This window comes from Haemaphysalis longicornis, unplaced genomic scaffold (assembly GCF_048455015.1).
Source record: "Haemaphysalis longicornis isolate Haplotype H1 unplaced genomic scaffold, Haemaphysalis longicornis Haplotype H1 scaffold_8, whole genome shotgun sequence".
Classification (NCBI taxonomy): domain Eukaryota; kingdom Metazoa; phylum Arthropoda; class Arachnida; order Ixodida; family Ixodidae; genus Haemaphysalis; species Haemaphysalis longicornis.
The window spans coordinates 69,830,496-69,847,379 of record NW_027526445.1 but is presented as its reverse complement, the minus strand read 5'-3'; the positions used below and the strand labels follow the sequence as shown (position 1 = coordinate 69,847,379).

The following is a 16,884-nucleotide window of genomic DNA, read 5'->3' as shown; positions in this document are numbered from 1 at the left end:
GAAGACGGGCAACAAACTGGAAGGAGGGCGAACCCTTCTGTGGAGAATTAAATTTCAGGCTGTCTCACCTTTTCTCACCGTTATTAGAATAACTGCATACCATTATTCTCTAGAAATTCACTACGTTTTGTACCAGAGCTTTTTTGCTAAGACAATGTGCCTAACTATACAGGTGCGTAAACCGATTTGTAATATCAAGATTTCGCACTTAACCGCGCAATGACTGAGAAATTACCAAATAGGGATAGTTATAGTAATGGTTTATTTCGTCTCTTCATATATACAAATATACAATCTGGTCAGCACAAGCCATGCAAGGCTTGTTGGGCCGTACCCGACACTCAGCAGAGGCAATAAATGGTGCTAGTGAGAGTGAGACAAAATAGAAAAGTTTTTACGCAGATACGTTTTTAGGCTACGTATAGAGGGAACCGAAAATATCTCTTTCGATAAGCAGTTCAACATTTCTGGGACATACTGATGTCTAGCACAGGAATCAAAACGTGTGTAGCAATGCGGTAAAACAAATCGGGAATTCAGTCTGAACGCTCCCACCGGCACATGGGGGGGACAAAGAAAAAGGCTGCACCTGAAGGTTTTTGATATAGCGTTTGAAAAAAACAAAGCATAAAATGTAGGCAGACCGACGTAAGGCAAGGAATCAATGTTAACGGGGATATCTACGTAGTAGGCAACGCTGAATACAGTGCTTTTTAATAATTCGTTTACTTTGCAGCGCCAGGTAAAATAACAATGGTAGAACAAAGATATCCCATATCTAAGAATACCGGTGACTATACCGGTTACTACAGTGAGTGAAAAATTCTGCGCGAGGCAAAATGTTTCTCGCAAATGCTGACTTCAAAAACGTCCCTTTTATAGACAAATATAAAAATTACTGTGCATAAACGATAATTTTTCTTCCAACTAGAAGCTCGCGAAACACCTTTACGCTAACGTAAGATTGGATGGGAAGGGAAAACGACATACACATCATTATGCCTGCAGCATCATCGCTGCGATATCTGGATAGGGTGAAAGTAACAAGTAAAGCAGAATGACCCTCCTACATTGGAGGGCGATCACAAAGCTGTTATTAAGGTAGAAAGCTAAGCTCAGTCTTTCGTGAGCACCTTACGGTGATAGTGATTCTGGGAACCAGCACCTCGTGATTGTCAAAAGTGCAAGGGTTTATTATAGAATAGTGCTCAACGAGAAATCTCGCGGGTTATCTGCCAACAGATCGGATCCCTTCCCTTAGTATATCCATCATTTCGTCTGCGATGTGACGAACACAAAATTGAATAACGTACACAAAGGTATGGCACCTAACCGGTCAGGTATCTGTATTTAAATGTGATTTTACGCAAGGAAACCTACCAGCAAACAGAGCAATGGAATTTCTAACTTATCTTTGTCCCAGTATGTTTAAAGAAATAGAGAGTAACGCTTTTCGGGGTTTTTTACTCTCGTTCTTGCTCTTCCATGATGAACTGAATGTCGGAACGCAAAATCCAGCGCCACAGTGCCTCAATATGTGGGTATAAAATAAGATTAATGACTCTTACTATGCCCCGTATAGAGCCGCCCAGTCCATCAATGTAAAGCGCAACGTTTTCTACGTCTTCTGGGTACACGTTATCGAGCTTGAGAGATAATTGGCCATGCGCTTGATAGACGTTGAACATGGCCGTGAGTCTTGCCGACGCGGCGAATAATGTCAGATTTGCGCTGACTCCAGAGCAGGATCTCATGCTCAATATTAGTCGCAACGGTTCAGCTGTGGAAAGGCTGGCTTCCACAACACTTCTACTGCGAGTGCAGTAGATTCGGAGTGGCCTGTAAGGCCACAAGTCACCCAGACCGGTTATGTTGAGTGCAGTAAAGGTGATGCCACCAAACTTGAGAGCAGGATAAGGGCGGCTAAAGTCGTATATCTTCGGAATCCTGCGCAGGTACGTTTCAACCGCCGTCTCCGTGCTCTCGTTATCAGGGGAATTGCTGCATCGTTCTGCTGCAAAAAAAAAAGATTGCTTATAACATGGCAATACTAATGCTACCAATACACGTAGGTGTATCCAGCTGACATATGTTCGACGTACATTAAACCGCTCAACAGAATTTGTAAACAAGGAACTAATAGCTTAAGTACTTCGTTGCGTTTTTGGTTCTACCTAAATAAAAATAAATAATTCTGTGCGTAGGTATACGACTATTTATTAATAATATTTATAGAAAGCAAAATTTTATCTTATCAGTAAATGTTTTCCTGTCCTTTGAAAATAAGGTTTGCGTACATATATATTCACTGTGTTGTTTTTTCTTGTAATTTTTGTTTTTGTTTATTTTTGTCCCTTCTTTGTTCACAATGCATTGCATAAAACTTCGGTGACTTTGCTAATGGCGCAGCCATTGGAGCAGTACAAGGTAAAATTACTATTCCTGTCGCACTTTTATTGTACCCCATTTTCACAATGTCAGAACACACGAACTTTGAACCAACCTGTGTAGTCCGCTGGAGTAAAGGCTGCGACGGCAATGGTCATTCCCAGTATGCAGAGGAGTGTCCCCGTTGTGATACTCATCGATCCAAGCGTTGAATGTCTGGAATTGCAGAGCGCCTTTATTTAGAGAACTAATCAAAACAAGTGATGGCGCTGCGTGTGGTAGGCGATGCAAATGAGTCATCAATGAAGTACAGACCAAACACTTCGCAATGCGGTGTTTATATCAGCAATTTGTTCTGTTAAAAAGCGTTTTACAACTAGTTTCAGCTAGGAAAATGCCCGCAGCATGATCATGGTCAACACCCTAATAAGGTCAGTTGCTGGGCGAAGGCCTCTCCCATTCACCTCGAACATTACTTATTTCGTCCACTCATATATTTATTGGCCTTCCCCTTCTTCTAGGACCGCCTCTGAGTATCCACTCTGTAGTTCTCGGGTTGTCATTTTCATTAAACTACATGACCAGCCCAAGTTCGTGTCCTTTTTTAGTTTGAATATAATATAACTTGCTCGACTTCATTCCCTGATCTACGAAGCTCGCTTCCTTGCCTTCAGTGTTACTCCTATCACTTTTTGTTACACAAGCCGATGAGCCGATATAAGTTTGCTGTCCACTTAGTATTTAGTTAAGCGACAAGTTTACTCTCCATATCGTATTGCCGAAGTATGCGCTAGTCCCATATTTTTCGTTTCACTGATAGAGGTAGCTTACCTTACATAATTTGGGAGAGCTTGTGACTGCTCCCAGCCCAATACCTATTCTATGCTAGATTTGCCTCTCACGTTGGGGTCAGCTGTGACCGCGTGTCCGAAGTAGTTATACTTTTTTTCTTGTTCTAGCATTGCGTTTCCTAAGCTGGAGGAACTGCTTTCGCCATATTTATTTAACTTTAAATTAGAGTCATTCACATCTGTTTGTACCCGCACTGCGAAGACTTCGAATTATAGTTCCTCAAGCAATATTTGCAGGTGCTCTGCCGACTCACTCAGCAGTACTATGCCGTTTACAAAAATTAAGTGGTTCACATATTCCCCCCTTTTCCTTAATCCTGCGTTGCTCAAGTCACGCTTCCTAAATAACCCTTGTAGACACGCAGTGGGCAGTTTTGGAGAAATGGTATCTCCCTCTCATGCTCTCTTCCTGATCGGAAACATTTCAGATTTGCTGTCAAGGGTTAAGCTTCCCGTACATACGTTATATATGTCGTCTAGGAGTACTATGTAGGCGGCCGCTTTTCTGATGGGGGCGAAAAGCTAAAAACGCCCGTGTGTACGAGATTTCGGCGCACGATAAAGATCCCCAGGTGGTCAAAATTAATCCGGAGCCCTCCACTACGGCGCGCCTCATCGCCTGCGTTGCGTCGGCGCGTTAAACCCTACAATCAACATCAATCAGTACTATGTAGGTCCTCTGTCTTCCCTTATCTTTCCATCGTCCAAGCCCAGCTGGGGTGCTTAGTGAATGAAACACTTTTCCTACACTCTTAGCCAAAAAGGACTAACGGGGCATCGGCGTTAGTCCTTTTGGGGACTAACTGCATTGCCACTAGAATTAGTCCTTTTTGGGACTAACGGCAAGGGTACCAACTGTTAGTCCCTCTACACTTAGTCCCTTGATGGTTCAACTGTTGGTCCGCCATAAAGACTAACTGTTGGTCCCTTGCAGATCAACTGTTAGTCACCCCTGTTAGTCGAGTGGAGACCAACCGTTGGTCCTCTGAGTATCAATCGTTAATCTTTCCCATTACTCTCCCTAGACCAATTGATGCTTTCAAGACTAAATGTTCATCCCTGCAAATGCTCCCCTCTGGATTAACCGTGCATACTAAAAGACGATGTGCTGGCTTGTGCAAGTACTCCATGAGTGACTGTCGTTCCATTAGACCGACAATTCAGAAGACAGGAGTAAACACAAGAGACCAGAAGCAGTATTTCTTGGCCACTTGTTCACGACAAAGTACTCACGACAAAGAAAATGTTACTTTCAAGCTTTTTATTGCAACACTGTGTGAGCAACATACACAACAAAAGTAAACCGTACTCTACTCTTGACGTTGGAGTCTCTATTTCGAAGGCCTGTACGGCACACCTTATTGAGGCGATGCGCCCAGTATTGGGCTATTCCGGGTATACATGGCTGCTGTCCTTGGCGCAAGCGTGCTCCACTTGTCTTGAGGTACTTGTCCGTTGAGAGGAGACAGCCATCCTCCGTGACGCTGTCGGCAATGGGCGTATGTCGTCACGCTCCTGCAGGAAATAAATAGGGCAACAAAACAAGTGTTATTCATGGTGGGACGCAAAATTGAGAAAAACGCAGTTTCCAGCAGCCCTAACAAGCATCCGTAAAAAGTACCTCAAAAAGCAAAAAGAAGCAAAATCAACGCTTTATGTAGTGCAGCCAAATGTGGCCTGTGAATTGCACTGAGTATAAGACTACGGATTAAGACCATGGCCACGGTAGTTAACAAGCGAAACTCAGACATTGTTGTTTTTCCGACTCCAGCAGAAAAGACGCCACTCAAACCAGCAATAGAACCTGGGGACTCATGCTCCCTCACTGAACGCATTGAACCACTGTATAAGGGCAACAGAAAATAGAAAGATTGCTCATTTCTCGCATGCAGGTTCGCTATCATTCTCAGAGGCTTACGTAGCACGAAACAAGGGCCTCTTCCCTCTCTTTCACAAGACATGTAGGGAAAGAGACGCTTCCTGTCAGCACCAGCTCTAAATCAAAATGGTTTGACTGCAATCAAAAATAAAAAGAAAACAGGAAGGAATATTTATTTATTGGAAGAAAACCTGCTTTCCTGCGCTGATGGTGCGGGTTTGTATAGAACAAGGTCATTGTTGATTTCTGGCTGTGATGTCGGTGTCGAAGAATGCGTTTTTATTTCGAAAATGTATTAGGAGCCAAATTTTCTCAATGTTTAGTAAATTTAACAATGTTTAAGAAATAGCCTCGGGCGAAACAAACAAAACGGCGTCCTCTCAGCTTTCTGCATGGGGAGTGGCTATGGCTGCACGTTTTTATTTCCTCTTTGCGGACAGTTCACAGTAAATTCGTACGTGCACACAAAAAAAAGGCTTTCAAAGAAAAGGGGCAAAAATGTTTGAGGCTGACCACGCTGCGAGCGCTTGACTACCAGTGAGGGAGGAACGAAAATGAAAAAAGTGAAGGAAGCTTTCGGCCACGTTAGATGAGTCACGCGAGGGTGCGCCTGCTACTGTGAAATTCACGTGAAAGGCACGGGTGACGGGTGGGTGCGGGAAGGACTGCAGGACGAGAATGTTTCGTGAACGAGTTCCCCGAAAGCCAAACAATTTTGGGGGGGCGCGTTACTGCCAGTTAGGTTCGCTGTGGCGGCCACAAGGAGGGCCGGTACTGGAAAAGGGGCCTTTAGATGACACTGTATTCTAAAAAAAAAAAAAAAAAAACTTGCCGTGAGATACATAAAGATTTTACGATTTTGTTAGAGGATTTTTATTACGGCGGTCAGACCGCGCCTTCGAGGAAGACTTCATTTTGCCGTTCTGCTGTGGTCCGGCAGATTACAAGTTCGGGTTCCGCAAATTATGAAAAAAAAAATGCCTTACTCAGCCAATTTACAACACATTTTAACCGTTTTTGTCTAGTTTTATTCTGGACGTAGTTGCGGTTACGGGGGTGCAACTATTTTTGCCCTACTCAGCCTCAGAGTGTACGCGTCCGTTGCAGTTCCGGCGTTGTGCCAGACTTCTTGTAATTTTTCTGCTTAAAATATCACGTTTTCATTTAAAATTTAATATGTCTGCGAGTAATTCTTGTGTCCTAACAGCACCATGCTGTTATTTTAGTGTTCATATGTTTGCCTAAAAAGTTAGAGCCCTTCAAGATTCTCGGCCACGTGTTAACCACGCTTTGACATTTCTGGCTATAAATGTATTAAAACTGCAATTTCAACAGAAAAGAAGTTAGCGGTGAGCTTCCTTTTTGTACGCTGCTCCTGCTGGGACGGTTATTTATGCGGTTGGGCCACTTGTTTAAAGAGAAATTGCATTTTTACTATTTTAGGGTTAAGCAAAAAATTGGGTAAATATTGACCGACACAAATAAAAATTAGGTCGCCGTCGGCAGTAACGCACAGCGAATCGACTGGCGTTGGTTTTAAAAAATAGCTGGCACTCTGACGCAACGATGCAAGCTCACGAACTTCAAAAAAAGGGCGAATGGGGAAAAGCGGTCGCCGCCGCAGCTCACCTTTCGCACGTCCGTCCCCGCTGGCCGCCGAACAAGTAGAAACAAATCGGAGGGCCCCCGCCAGGGGGAGCAACAGCAACGTTGCGGGAGCAAAGGGCGCTGTTAGTCTTTCCGTTGGTCCCATTCGCGTCGAGGGACCAACGTTTGGTCCCTTCATTTTGCACACGGCCCTAATCTTGGCGCGTTTGGTCTTTTGGGGACTAAATGTTCCTCGCGAGGCGTAATTGCTGCAGTTAGTCTTATTTTCTCCCATTTTGGCTAAGAGTGTAGTCTGCAAATGTCATGTAAACGTCCCTATTAGAATTCATGAATTCTTCTATTACTTGACACAGAGATGTGGTCTATTATTAAGTATCCTTTTCTAAAACAAGCCTGCTATTTGGATCGTTCGGAATCCGGGCTGTCGCTTATTCGGTTAACTGTTACTTTGGTAAACAGCCTGTATACAACTGAGGATAAGCTGATGGGTCTCTAATTCGCAAGGTATTTCATGTCCCCCTCATTGTGAATGACAATTGTGTAGGCATTTCACTATGCTATGGACACTTTTAGAGTCTAGAAACATTTTGACAATAGTAGAGCAATCATTTCGAGGACATTACCTTCTCCCTCCTTTAAAAGATACACGGTTATAGGGTAGCCGCTTGCAGCTTTTCCCCTTTATATACATTTGAAAGCTTCTCGTATTTCCGATTTATTTACGAATGGGCCATCGGTAGTTAGGCTTGTACCTTCTGCACTTTCTCTTGTTTCAACTTCGCTAGACTATAGCCAGGTGTAGAATCCTTCTGCTAGTCTTAATATCTTGTACACGATCTGCGTCATGTTTCACTACTCGTCTCTGCGTGCGTACATTTTGTCTTTGCCGACAGCTAGCTTTCTTGTTGCTCCTGTTAATCTGTCTCCTATCTGCAGCATTTTCTCCAAATCATGCGCCATGCTGTGCGCCTGAATGTCGTTTGTTTTAGGTTTGTCAATCAGGGTGGACAGCGCAGCAAGTGCGGTTTGATTTGCTGTAGTGGGAACGTTCATGTTTTTCGGTTTCACAATTAACTCCTTCGTCTTCTTAGTTAGATTTATGTGGTTTCTACGTGGTGTTTCTTCTACAGCTGCAGCTGAATTTCTTATTGGTGTTTTTAGATTACCATTTTGAATATTTTCACTACCATCGTTGCCATGTTTTAGAATGGCGAATTTGTACTTAAGGGTGATTTAAGATTTCTTCTCCTTAATCTGCCTGACTTCATGCTAGCTTTCTTACCTTTCATAAAATTTCTTCTTTAGTATATGAACTCGGATTATCCCACGATGGGTCCAATTGACGGCCATGCTAACTGGGAGTCACCAACAATGCTTCATTTACACGCGAAAGATTGCGCGTTTACGCCACTGCATGATCACGGAATTGTGACGCGCAGGTCTCCTATTCATATTCAAATCTTATTCATATTCCTTTAGAGTAATCAATTACCGAGGAGAGCAAAGTGAATTCTCAGAAGCACAGCGTTGAGCAGTAAGAGCACATAAGAGAAAATGCTGACGCAGAGGAAACGCTGAGCTGGGATAAACCGCCTAGTGCACTGATGGCTGACATAATTCCTCAGACAGAGCCTTCACTACATCTGCTGAAGTTACACTATATACATGCGAAACGCCAGTTATGAAGTTATAGCACGATTGTCTGTTTCGCGACGCTGCGGCCGCAGAACTGGCAGCCGTGGCGACGAGCTACAGATTTGTCAACCCACTCTTCATTTGGCAGCCCGGTTGTCACTTCACAGATGGCGACAAATAAACTTTTGGCATTTGTATCACCGTTTATTGCTTGAAGTTGAAGTGCTACTGATAGACGTGGACGGAATACTGGTGCACACACGTGTCTTTGTTCATTTACAGACTATAAAGAACTCCGTCCTGTCAAAATTCGTGCTATGGCGATTTCGCCTGTAGCTCTTGATGGGGATAGCAGTTCGTTCAGAATTATTCTGTCCACATGGGGCTTTTTCTAAACCACATATTTTTTTCTGAACTATTGCTCCTGTCATCATTGGTATATAGAACAGAAGTTTCTTTACCTTCTCCTCGATCTCCCAACATTTTGAGTTATTAATTCGGGCACTATGATTGCATTATTACTAATATTATTAATTAAGTGGTTGCTTTGTTCCTGATGTATAAGGGAGAATGTATCTTTCTCGCACTTACTCAATGAAGAACCACTACCGACAAAATTATTGGGGTGGTGATTATTCCCGTAGTTTCTGAAGATAATAACACAGTATTATAAAACTGCATCAACACCCGTGCACTTCTAATTCGGACATTTTTAGGGCGTAGATACTTTAGTCCACACCACTACCCGTCTTCCGGGATTCAGAAAAGAATTCGCACCTTCGTCCCCCCCGGGGTGAGAATTATAGTTACTAGCTTTTTGGCAAGGCGTACGAATAGATATTCAGTTCGTATCTAGACAAGGTGTCCTCTCATAGCTTCGACAGGCTCTGAAGATGGAGGCGTCTTCTTACAGTTCCTTACAAGCTATTCGAAATAGACGTGGCTGCACCATAAGAAATTTGGGCGCGTCTTCTCGAATTTCGAAGCAACGTAGCATGCTTTCACACAAAACTGACATGTTTTTGGCACAACTTCCGTCAGGCCAAGTTGAGTTTCTGATGCAGCTAGTCGCATAGCTGACGAACTTAACCACCACCATTCGACTACTTAGAACGCGGAATGATGGCAGCGCTTCTGAACCCACGGTCCCTGCTGGGAAAGTAGCTGAAACCATTTCTTAGTAATTATTTATCTTGAAAAGCTAGCCCCCTGTTCCGGCAACGCACAAAAGATGGCCCAGCGTGCGACAACAATTCCTGTTGATTTCCATTTCGTTGCTGCATTGTAGGCAGCTGCTAATCACCTCATCTCCTGCATTGGAAGAACTATGCGTGTTTAATGCTACCAAATAATGCAATATGAAGAATCGTTTGGTCAGGATTAGCCAATATATTTATGTTGGACGTCTAAATGCACAAGTCATGTAATGAAAATAAGCCGCGTGCGTCATCCCCATTTTCCTGTATTTTTAGTACGTAACTTATTTGGCACGAGTTTGCTCTGAAACGGACATAAATGTTATTCCTACAAGGCAATCAATTGGTTATATTGTAATATGTTTAATTCATGTTCCTGTAACATACGCCTACAGCGTCCGTCTGAACACTCGAGACGACCGCAGCTCGTAATTTCTGTCTTGCACAGGAGCGGCTCCATACGGGCGCGCGCATCGACAAACTCGAGCTTTGAATCCAGAAAAATGTATGCTCGCGCGTTCAGTTGTCGACGCCTTGGTTTTCGGATAGCAGGTAGGCGAACGTAGTTTAACGTCATTTATTTGTTAAAGGAACGGTTGAGGTACTATATGTGTACAAAAACTGATTGGTTCAGGGAAATGCGAGAGCAACATTTACGTCTTGCAATTTTTCTACCGATATGCTTTTGCGGGAGCGAAAACAGGTGAAGGGGAAGAAAGCGGTGTCTAGTGTTTCCCGCTTGACATCACAGATGTTGCGTTCCCGTTTCGCCTTACTAATACTATCTGGAAGATTCCACTGCCTTGCTTACATGTTGTATCGAAAAACAGCAGTGGCTTATCACCTGCTCACACTAAGTAGGGTTACAGAGAAAGCATAAAAAATCAGGCGTTTTTTTTACGGGGAGTGCTATGAACGTATCACCAAAATTATCGCGTTAATTCGCTTCTGAAATGCGAGCACGAATCTAAGCATTTCAAGAAAAAATAAAGAGATGGAAATTCGCCACCACGGGGCCACAAATTTCATGAATGCCTGACAACGTAGCTTCACGCGAAAAGTATGAAGTACAGCTTCCTTCGCAAAAGGGTCTCCTCTCCTAACAAAGCCGTGGTTTCTTGTACCGAATGCTACAAGGGAACTGTTTGCACGCTTTCACCCTGTGGTTCGATTGGCGATGGTGCGCAGAGGGTAAAAGAAGAAATGCTGAGCCTATTCACCAAAAAACCCGAAATCTGGCAACTTTATTGCTTGTTATTACAGGGGACGCGAAAACACGCCGGTGACACGAAAAGCGCTCTTAGCGAGTCGCAAAGTCGCTGCGCAGGCGGCGACCACGGCCGCGAAGTGGCGCAGGCCGGCGCAGGTAGCTCGAGAGATAGCTTGTTACCGCTGCACAAAATGCGAGTCCAGTCCAAAAAAGGGCAACCCATACGAGAACGTTGTTAATGATGCGATGGCGGATTTCATTAAAAATAGTCATCTGCACCGGTTACGAGAGGGGCAATCGAATATCCGTAGCCGTGTCAAGCCTAACTTTTCAAAAGTTAGTCAAAAAAGTCAAATTTCGCGGTTAACTATTTTTCATAAGCTGTATCACCACCCCGTACTGCGTGACGAGCAGTACGGGGGGGTGATACCTAGGCCACATTATCAATCCCGTCGCTTTGACCATGAGCGCAAAGTTGGAATAGATATGTGCAAAATGCATTGTTTTCATTCCTTCTCTCCCCGGTCAAGTCGCGACTGAAATCGCCTTCTTTCTGGCATCCATTAAGGACGTCCACCAGTATTGAAATGTTCTAGATAACATTGTATAATCAGGAGTTCTTCTCATGTTTGTTTTGCATGAGTCGCAGTTGCAATTTTTAATTACAATGATTTAATGAGTGTAACGTATGTTGTATCGTAACGTCTTATTGCTGTTTTTTTTTTTAATTTTTGCTCTCACACCACACCCCTCTGTAATGCCTTTGGCCCTGAGGGTATTATAAATAAATAAATAAATAAATAAATAAATAAATAAAAAATAACATATCTGTAGGCAGACCTGTAGGCACACCAACCAGGTGCTCCCGCGCACGCGTCTCCCCACCCCCTATCTCCAGCGTCGCGCGTCGTTTTCTACCCGAGGCAGCAGTCTCAACTCGCGGCGCTTGTATCCCGTCTACGTTCGCTTTTTAATTAAGCGTCTGACGAGATCAGTACGCATACAAACTAGTAGAAACTACCGCTGACGCGGAATCTACAGTGCTTAGAATTGCCGCCTTTTTCCGAAAAAAAAACCGGCCCTTCAGGAGAGGGGAGGGGGGGGGTGTTTAATTTGTGTTGAAAAAAGACGCCACGTTTTTCACATGCAGTGTCATTTATTGTAGCGTTTCCTTAGAAAGAAATCAACATAACGTTTGTGCTGAAAGTGATTGAGAGCTAGGTTATGGCTCTGTATGTGCAAAGTAATCGCAATTGCTGACCGCGGCGGCAGCATTTCGTTTTGTTCTTCCCTTAGGTCACCCTCCTCCTCAGACAGCTTACTCGCCCGCGTATTTTCTCAGCTGGCTTGCCTTTGCGCAGCTTGTCGACACATATTTGTCGTCATAGCTGTTGAATTGACGCTTATAAAACGCCAAAACAGACATAATCAAGACACAAATGCCAAAAAACCGGCCAATGACGGCCGGTTTCAAGTATGGACCGGCAACCGGCCCTCTGTTTAAAAAACCGGTCGGGCCGGTCCAAAACCAGGCAGGTGCAACCCTAACAGTGCTGCGGCAGCTCTACTCTGTGACATCCGTCCGGCAGTCACGTGACCGGACGGATATCATATAGTTTTGTTTATACCACATCCAGCCTTTCGCGGCACCCGCTGAAACTGAAATTGCGACTGGCCACATAAAAACGTATTTACTTAAACAACCGTCGCGCGCTGAAGCAAATGAGCTCTCTGCACGTGATAAATAGGTCATTAGCTACTTATTGCAACAAAACAAAAAAAACAAGATGCAAAATTTTTGTATCACTGCCCATTTAGATGCCATGCAAAAAAGTTATAATTTTTCAAATTTCCCGGGCGATGTACTTTCTATATCCCCTATAATCACCTCAATATCAAAAAGGAATGCCCCTGGATGTAATTGACAGTTTCATTCCATCGTTTACTTCGATAACTGACTTTGATGATTCTGCTTAAGTAAAATTTACAATGCCAGAAAGCAAAATATTTTTTTTAAGCCACTCACCTCCCTTTGAGCACCAAAATGGCGGCAGTAGCACGTCCTCTATGCACAATGCGGAACAATATACAAGCTACGAGCGTTTCCAGCCAATTTCCTCAACGTCGTTCGCGAAGGAAGCTGTGCGCTTAGTCGTTATCGCCACGAGGCGGCAAATATCCGGCTACTGGCGGCCAGACAAGCCCTAATTGTACGATACCCGTGGTAGCGTGCGAGCAACGCATTAGTAATATATATGGTTGCTACGACAAAAGCTGCTCTCTCTCTCTCTCTCTTTCCCTTTGCCTACATATATATATATATATATATATATATATATATATATATATATATATATATATATATATATATATATATATATATATATATATATATATATATATATATATCAATGTTGCAGTCGTCATTGCCAGTGCTATTCGGCTTTTTTTCGAAATATTTAATAGGGCCGAATGACGTGTGCTTGTCACGTTTCTTTGATTCATTGATAAATAAGCGAAAATATAAGTCGAGAAAAAATCCGCCGTTTTCCGGGAGCGGGACTCGAACCCACATCTCCGCATAACCGGTGCGGTGCGTTCACCATTACGCTATCCCCACAGCGGCTTCTCTCTCGACTTTAAAGCGGGGGTTTATATTTACAAGAGCTCTGAGGCTGGTCAACTAGCGCCGCCCCTCGACTACCGCGGGAGACGTAGAACGTCTTCTTTCCCAGCGGCCGCCACGTAGAACGTGGTTGGAGGTCGGGGTTAGCAATTGGCATATCCGAACTGCTATATATATATACATACAGAAAGAAATGCCGGCACTCTACAAGGCCAAAGAAGGCATAGGGGAATGGTTAGACAATTTTTTACCGTTAGTGACGTTACATTAATATTATTTTTTTAATACGTGAGAAAGAAAGAAAGAAAAACACGCGCCCAGAGTGGGGACCGAACCCACGCCTTTCGATTAGATCTCGAATGCCTTACCAATTCGGCTATCTGGGCGACTGTGTTCTCCGTCACTTTCTGGGGTATTTATATTTACCTAATCTAATCGAAAGGCGTGGGTTCGGTCCCCGCTCTGGGCGCGTGTTTTTCTTTCTTTCTTTCTCACGTATTAAAAAAATATTAATGTAACGTCACTAACGGTAAAAAATTGTGTAACCATTCCCCTATGCCTTCTTTGGCCTTGTAGACTGCCGGCATTTCTTTCTGTATTTCCTAACGAGCCCCTCATTTCCAAACCTTATATATATATATATATATATATATATATATATATATATATATATATATATATATATATATATATATATTTATATATATATATATATATATATATATATATATATATATATATATATATATATATATATATATATATATATATATATATATATATATATATAAATATATATATATATATATATATATATATATATATATATATATATATATATATATATATATATATAAATATATATATATATATATATATATATATATATATATATATATATATATATATATATATATATATATATATATATATATATATATATATGTGCTGAAAGGCCGATAGAAGTGCTTAACAGCGTGATATTTGAAGTGTACGGCAAAGGTATGAAAAGTTCTAGCAACGAGGCTGTAATAAATCCGTTAGCAATTCAAAGGCAGGGCGGATAGTGAAATAAGAAACCGGATAAACGCGAACACGTCTTCATATATGTGGTCCCATAATCGGAATCGAAGCGGACTCTCACGATATACCAGCGTGTATCCGAACGTGCTATCGTCGCATTCGGGGCCCACAGCATTTCTCTTGTGTTCGTCGCTCGGGCGGTGTCTTTTGAGTTTCGCTGCTTTCCAAGTTAGGTTTCTGACTTTAGGCAGTAAATTGGGAACTTTCGTTTAACCCAGTTAGCACGGAAAAATCTGCCCTTTTTAACCATGTTTGTTATCCACAAGCGGCAGGTCTAAGAAAAGTTAAATTGAAGCTTAGGAGAACCACCAGCTCCATGTGGTTTTTTAAGCATCTGAATCTCGACTGTAGACGTGGCCGAGTTTTATAGTTTAGTAAATTGTGGTCACCTTGACGAACGTAGGAACACTGGACGCGCACATTCTTCCGTGGTTGCGGTAAAGGCAGCTCCTTAAATCCAGTACAACAACACCCGGCCACAGGACATTAACAGAACCTGCCATCGTCCTCTGCTGTATCACCACTACAGAGAATACGGGACACCTTCAATCATTGAGTACACTCTACTCGGTTCGCGAGGCTTCCTTGTTGGCCCACCGAACCCTTTGCCCTGCTAGGGCCCGATTGAGAATGACGAGCCATGCGGGTCACCGAAAAAATTCCGGGCCATCTCCAGTAACGTGAAGCCTTGGGAGGAGCGAATCATAGTGTACAAGTGCATTCTTAGCGCCTTGGCATTTTTGCCAGCGGAGATGAAACCGTTGGGGGCCGAGGTATCAGCTTTTCAGTAGAAGTATCTTGTCTTTGAAGCACGAAGCTCTGTAGCGCGAGGCATAAACGAGTTTCCATGTGTTTTTTAATACGCGTTACGAAGAGCTCCAGCGCGTCCTGGTGTTTTTTTTGTACGCGTTCCGTTCTAGCTACAGGTGTAAACGAGATTCCCGGTGTTTTAGTACCATGACTACATGAGACGATGATTACGACGACGACGACTACAAGTGACGCCAACAGCCCTATACCCTAAGGGGCTTCGCCCGTAAAAAAAAAGAGAACCAAGCTTACGTCCTAACTGGAGAGGGAGAGAGAGACACTTGCGCTATCCGTGATCTAGAGAGATTTGTCCAGTTCAGACTTGCAGGAACTGGAGCAGAACTTCTCTGTCCAATGTACTACCAGCCCTATTAGCCCATGGTCCAAGAAAATGACAAAGTTCGAGCCTTCCTCTAAGACGTACACAAGACAAGCAGCGAATCGAGGGCAGGCGCACAACAAGTGATATGCAGCCTCGCGCACGGCGCAAATCCGGCACAAGGGGAATCGTCCCATCCTATTTTAAACCTAAAACTCCGAGTAAATGATACGTTCAGGCGCAGTCGGTGTAGCACTCCTTCGCACCGCTTGTTGAGGGCGCGTGGAAAGATTAAGTCACAGTGCCGATCAGTAGCCTGCAATGGTGGATACGTGCAGTGAGGGTCCTACCCACCACTCCGACATCTCTGCTGTCCTTCCACTTGCGAGGATGAGGGCGTTGCTGACCTCTCGGGAGAAAAGAAGCTATGTCCTGTTTTTCAGCAAGTGGCCTGCGCTGGCGGCTGCGTCGGATTTAATATTGCCTTGTATGCCGGAGTGACGAGGAAGCCAGTAAAGAATGATGTCATAACCTTCGCACACTAACTCGAGCAGAACACGTTTATATGTCATAACTGAGATAAGAAAAGCTGGCCTAATGCCGTAGGACTCCTTTGGATCAACATCGGCCCTTTCTAAATAAAACGCCAGTTTCTACGTGGAGCTGCAATTGGTGGGGGTTTTAGATTTTCCCCGCAAAACCTTTGAAGACGGTAAGCACGTAGCCGGCCAGAAGGCTGTTGACAGCAAGAGGGAATACAGGCCAGGTTTTCATGCTCCATGTGGGTTCATTATTCGTGCTCCATGTTTTAGCTTATATCACAGACTTTGGTTCATTTTATAAACTAAACGGTCACTCAAGAGAACAAAAAATATAAAAAATCAGAGCCCTGCTACCGTGAAGAAGCCTAGCGAAGCTGTCGCTCTGGGAGAGTTCGCTATGTCGGGGTTAACCTATATTGGGCGTCTTGTATTTTGAATTATGGAGAAAGTGGCGTGGTCGCTAAGTCACAGAGTTGCGCGGTCGCACAATTGGAGGGTACAGGCAATGACGTCTCTAAAGCGTCGCACAGGTGGCTGCCGAAGAGCGAAGAGCGCGTGGCATTGAGCAATGTAAGGGAAGAGAGAGTCGCCGCGTATTGCCAGGAGTGTACACGACTTGGAAAAGAGGCCGCAGTGGTAGAAAGGAGCATAAAGTGTAACTGTAGCCATACTTTCTTCGTAGATGGAAATTTTGCACTGTGAGGAAGACAATGTGGGAAAGCGAGCTTACAAATACC

At 43.5% G+C, this 16,884-nt stretch overlaps 1 protein-coding gene and 1 long non-coding RNA gene across 3 annotated transcripts; both read right to left on the bottom strand.

Annotated features, from left to right (window-relative positions):
• Positions 1 to 225: 225 nt before the first annotated feature.
• On the bottom strand, positions 226 to 12,916 carry LOC144149020 (uncharacterized). Of its 2 annotated transcripts, none has more exons than XM_077680563.1 (3): positions 12,794 to 12,916; positions 2,504 to 2,604; positions 226 to 2,011 (listed from the first exon to the last, which is right to left on the bottom strand). In XM_077680563.1, exons 2-3 carry the CDS (start codon positions 2,583 to 2,585, stop codon positions 1,464 to 1,466), a joined length of 630 nt encoding a protein of 209 aa, XP_077536689.1. In that variant the 5' UTR covers positions 2,586 to 2,604; positions 12,794 to 12,916; the 3' UTR covers positions 226 to 1,463. The 2 variants fall into 2 exon arrangements, with proteins under 2 accessions (XP_077536689.1, XP_077536688.1); XM_077680562.1 differs by having other exon boundaries at positions 227 to 2,014.
• On the bottom strand, positions 4,486 to 7,245 carry LOC144149126 (uncharacterized). Its single transcript, XR_013318193.1, has 2 exons — positions 6,748 to 7,245; positions 4,486 to 4,754 (listed from the first exon to the last, which is right to left on the bottom strand). It is a non-coding gene; the product is annotated as an uncharacterized LOC144149126 (long non-coding RNA).
• Positions 12,917 to 16,884: the final 3,968 nt, after the last annotated feature.

Bases quoted from the DNA above. Each gene is read 5' to 3' on its own strand.
- LOC144149020 (XM_077680562.1), bottom strand. From the start codon at position 2,585: ATGAGTATCACAACGGGGACACTCCTCTGCATACTGGGAATGACCATT. The intron at 2,015-2,503 runs GTTGGTTCAAAG...TTTTTTTTGCAG, and splicing joins TACTCCAGCGGACTACACAG to CAGAACGATGCAGCAATTCC.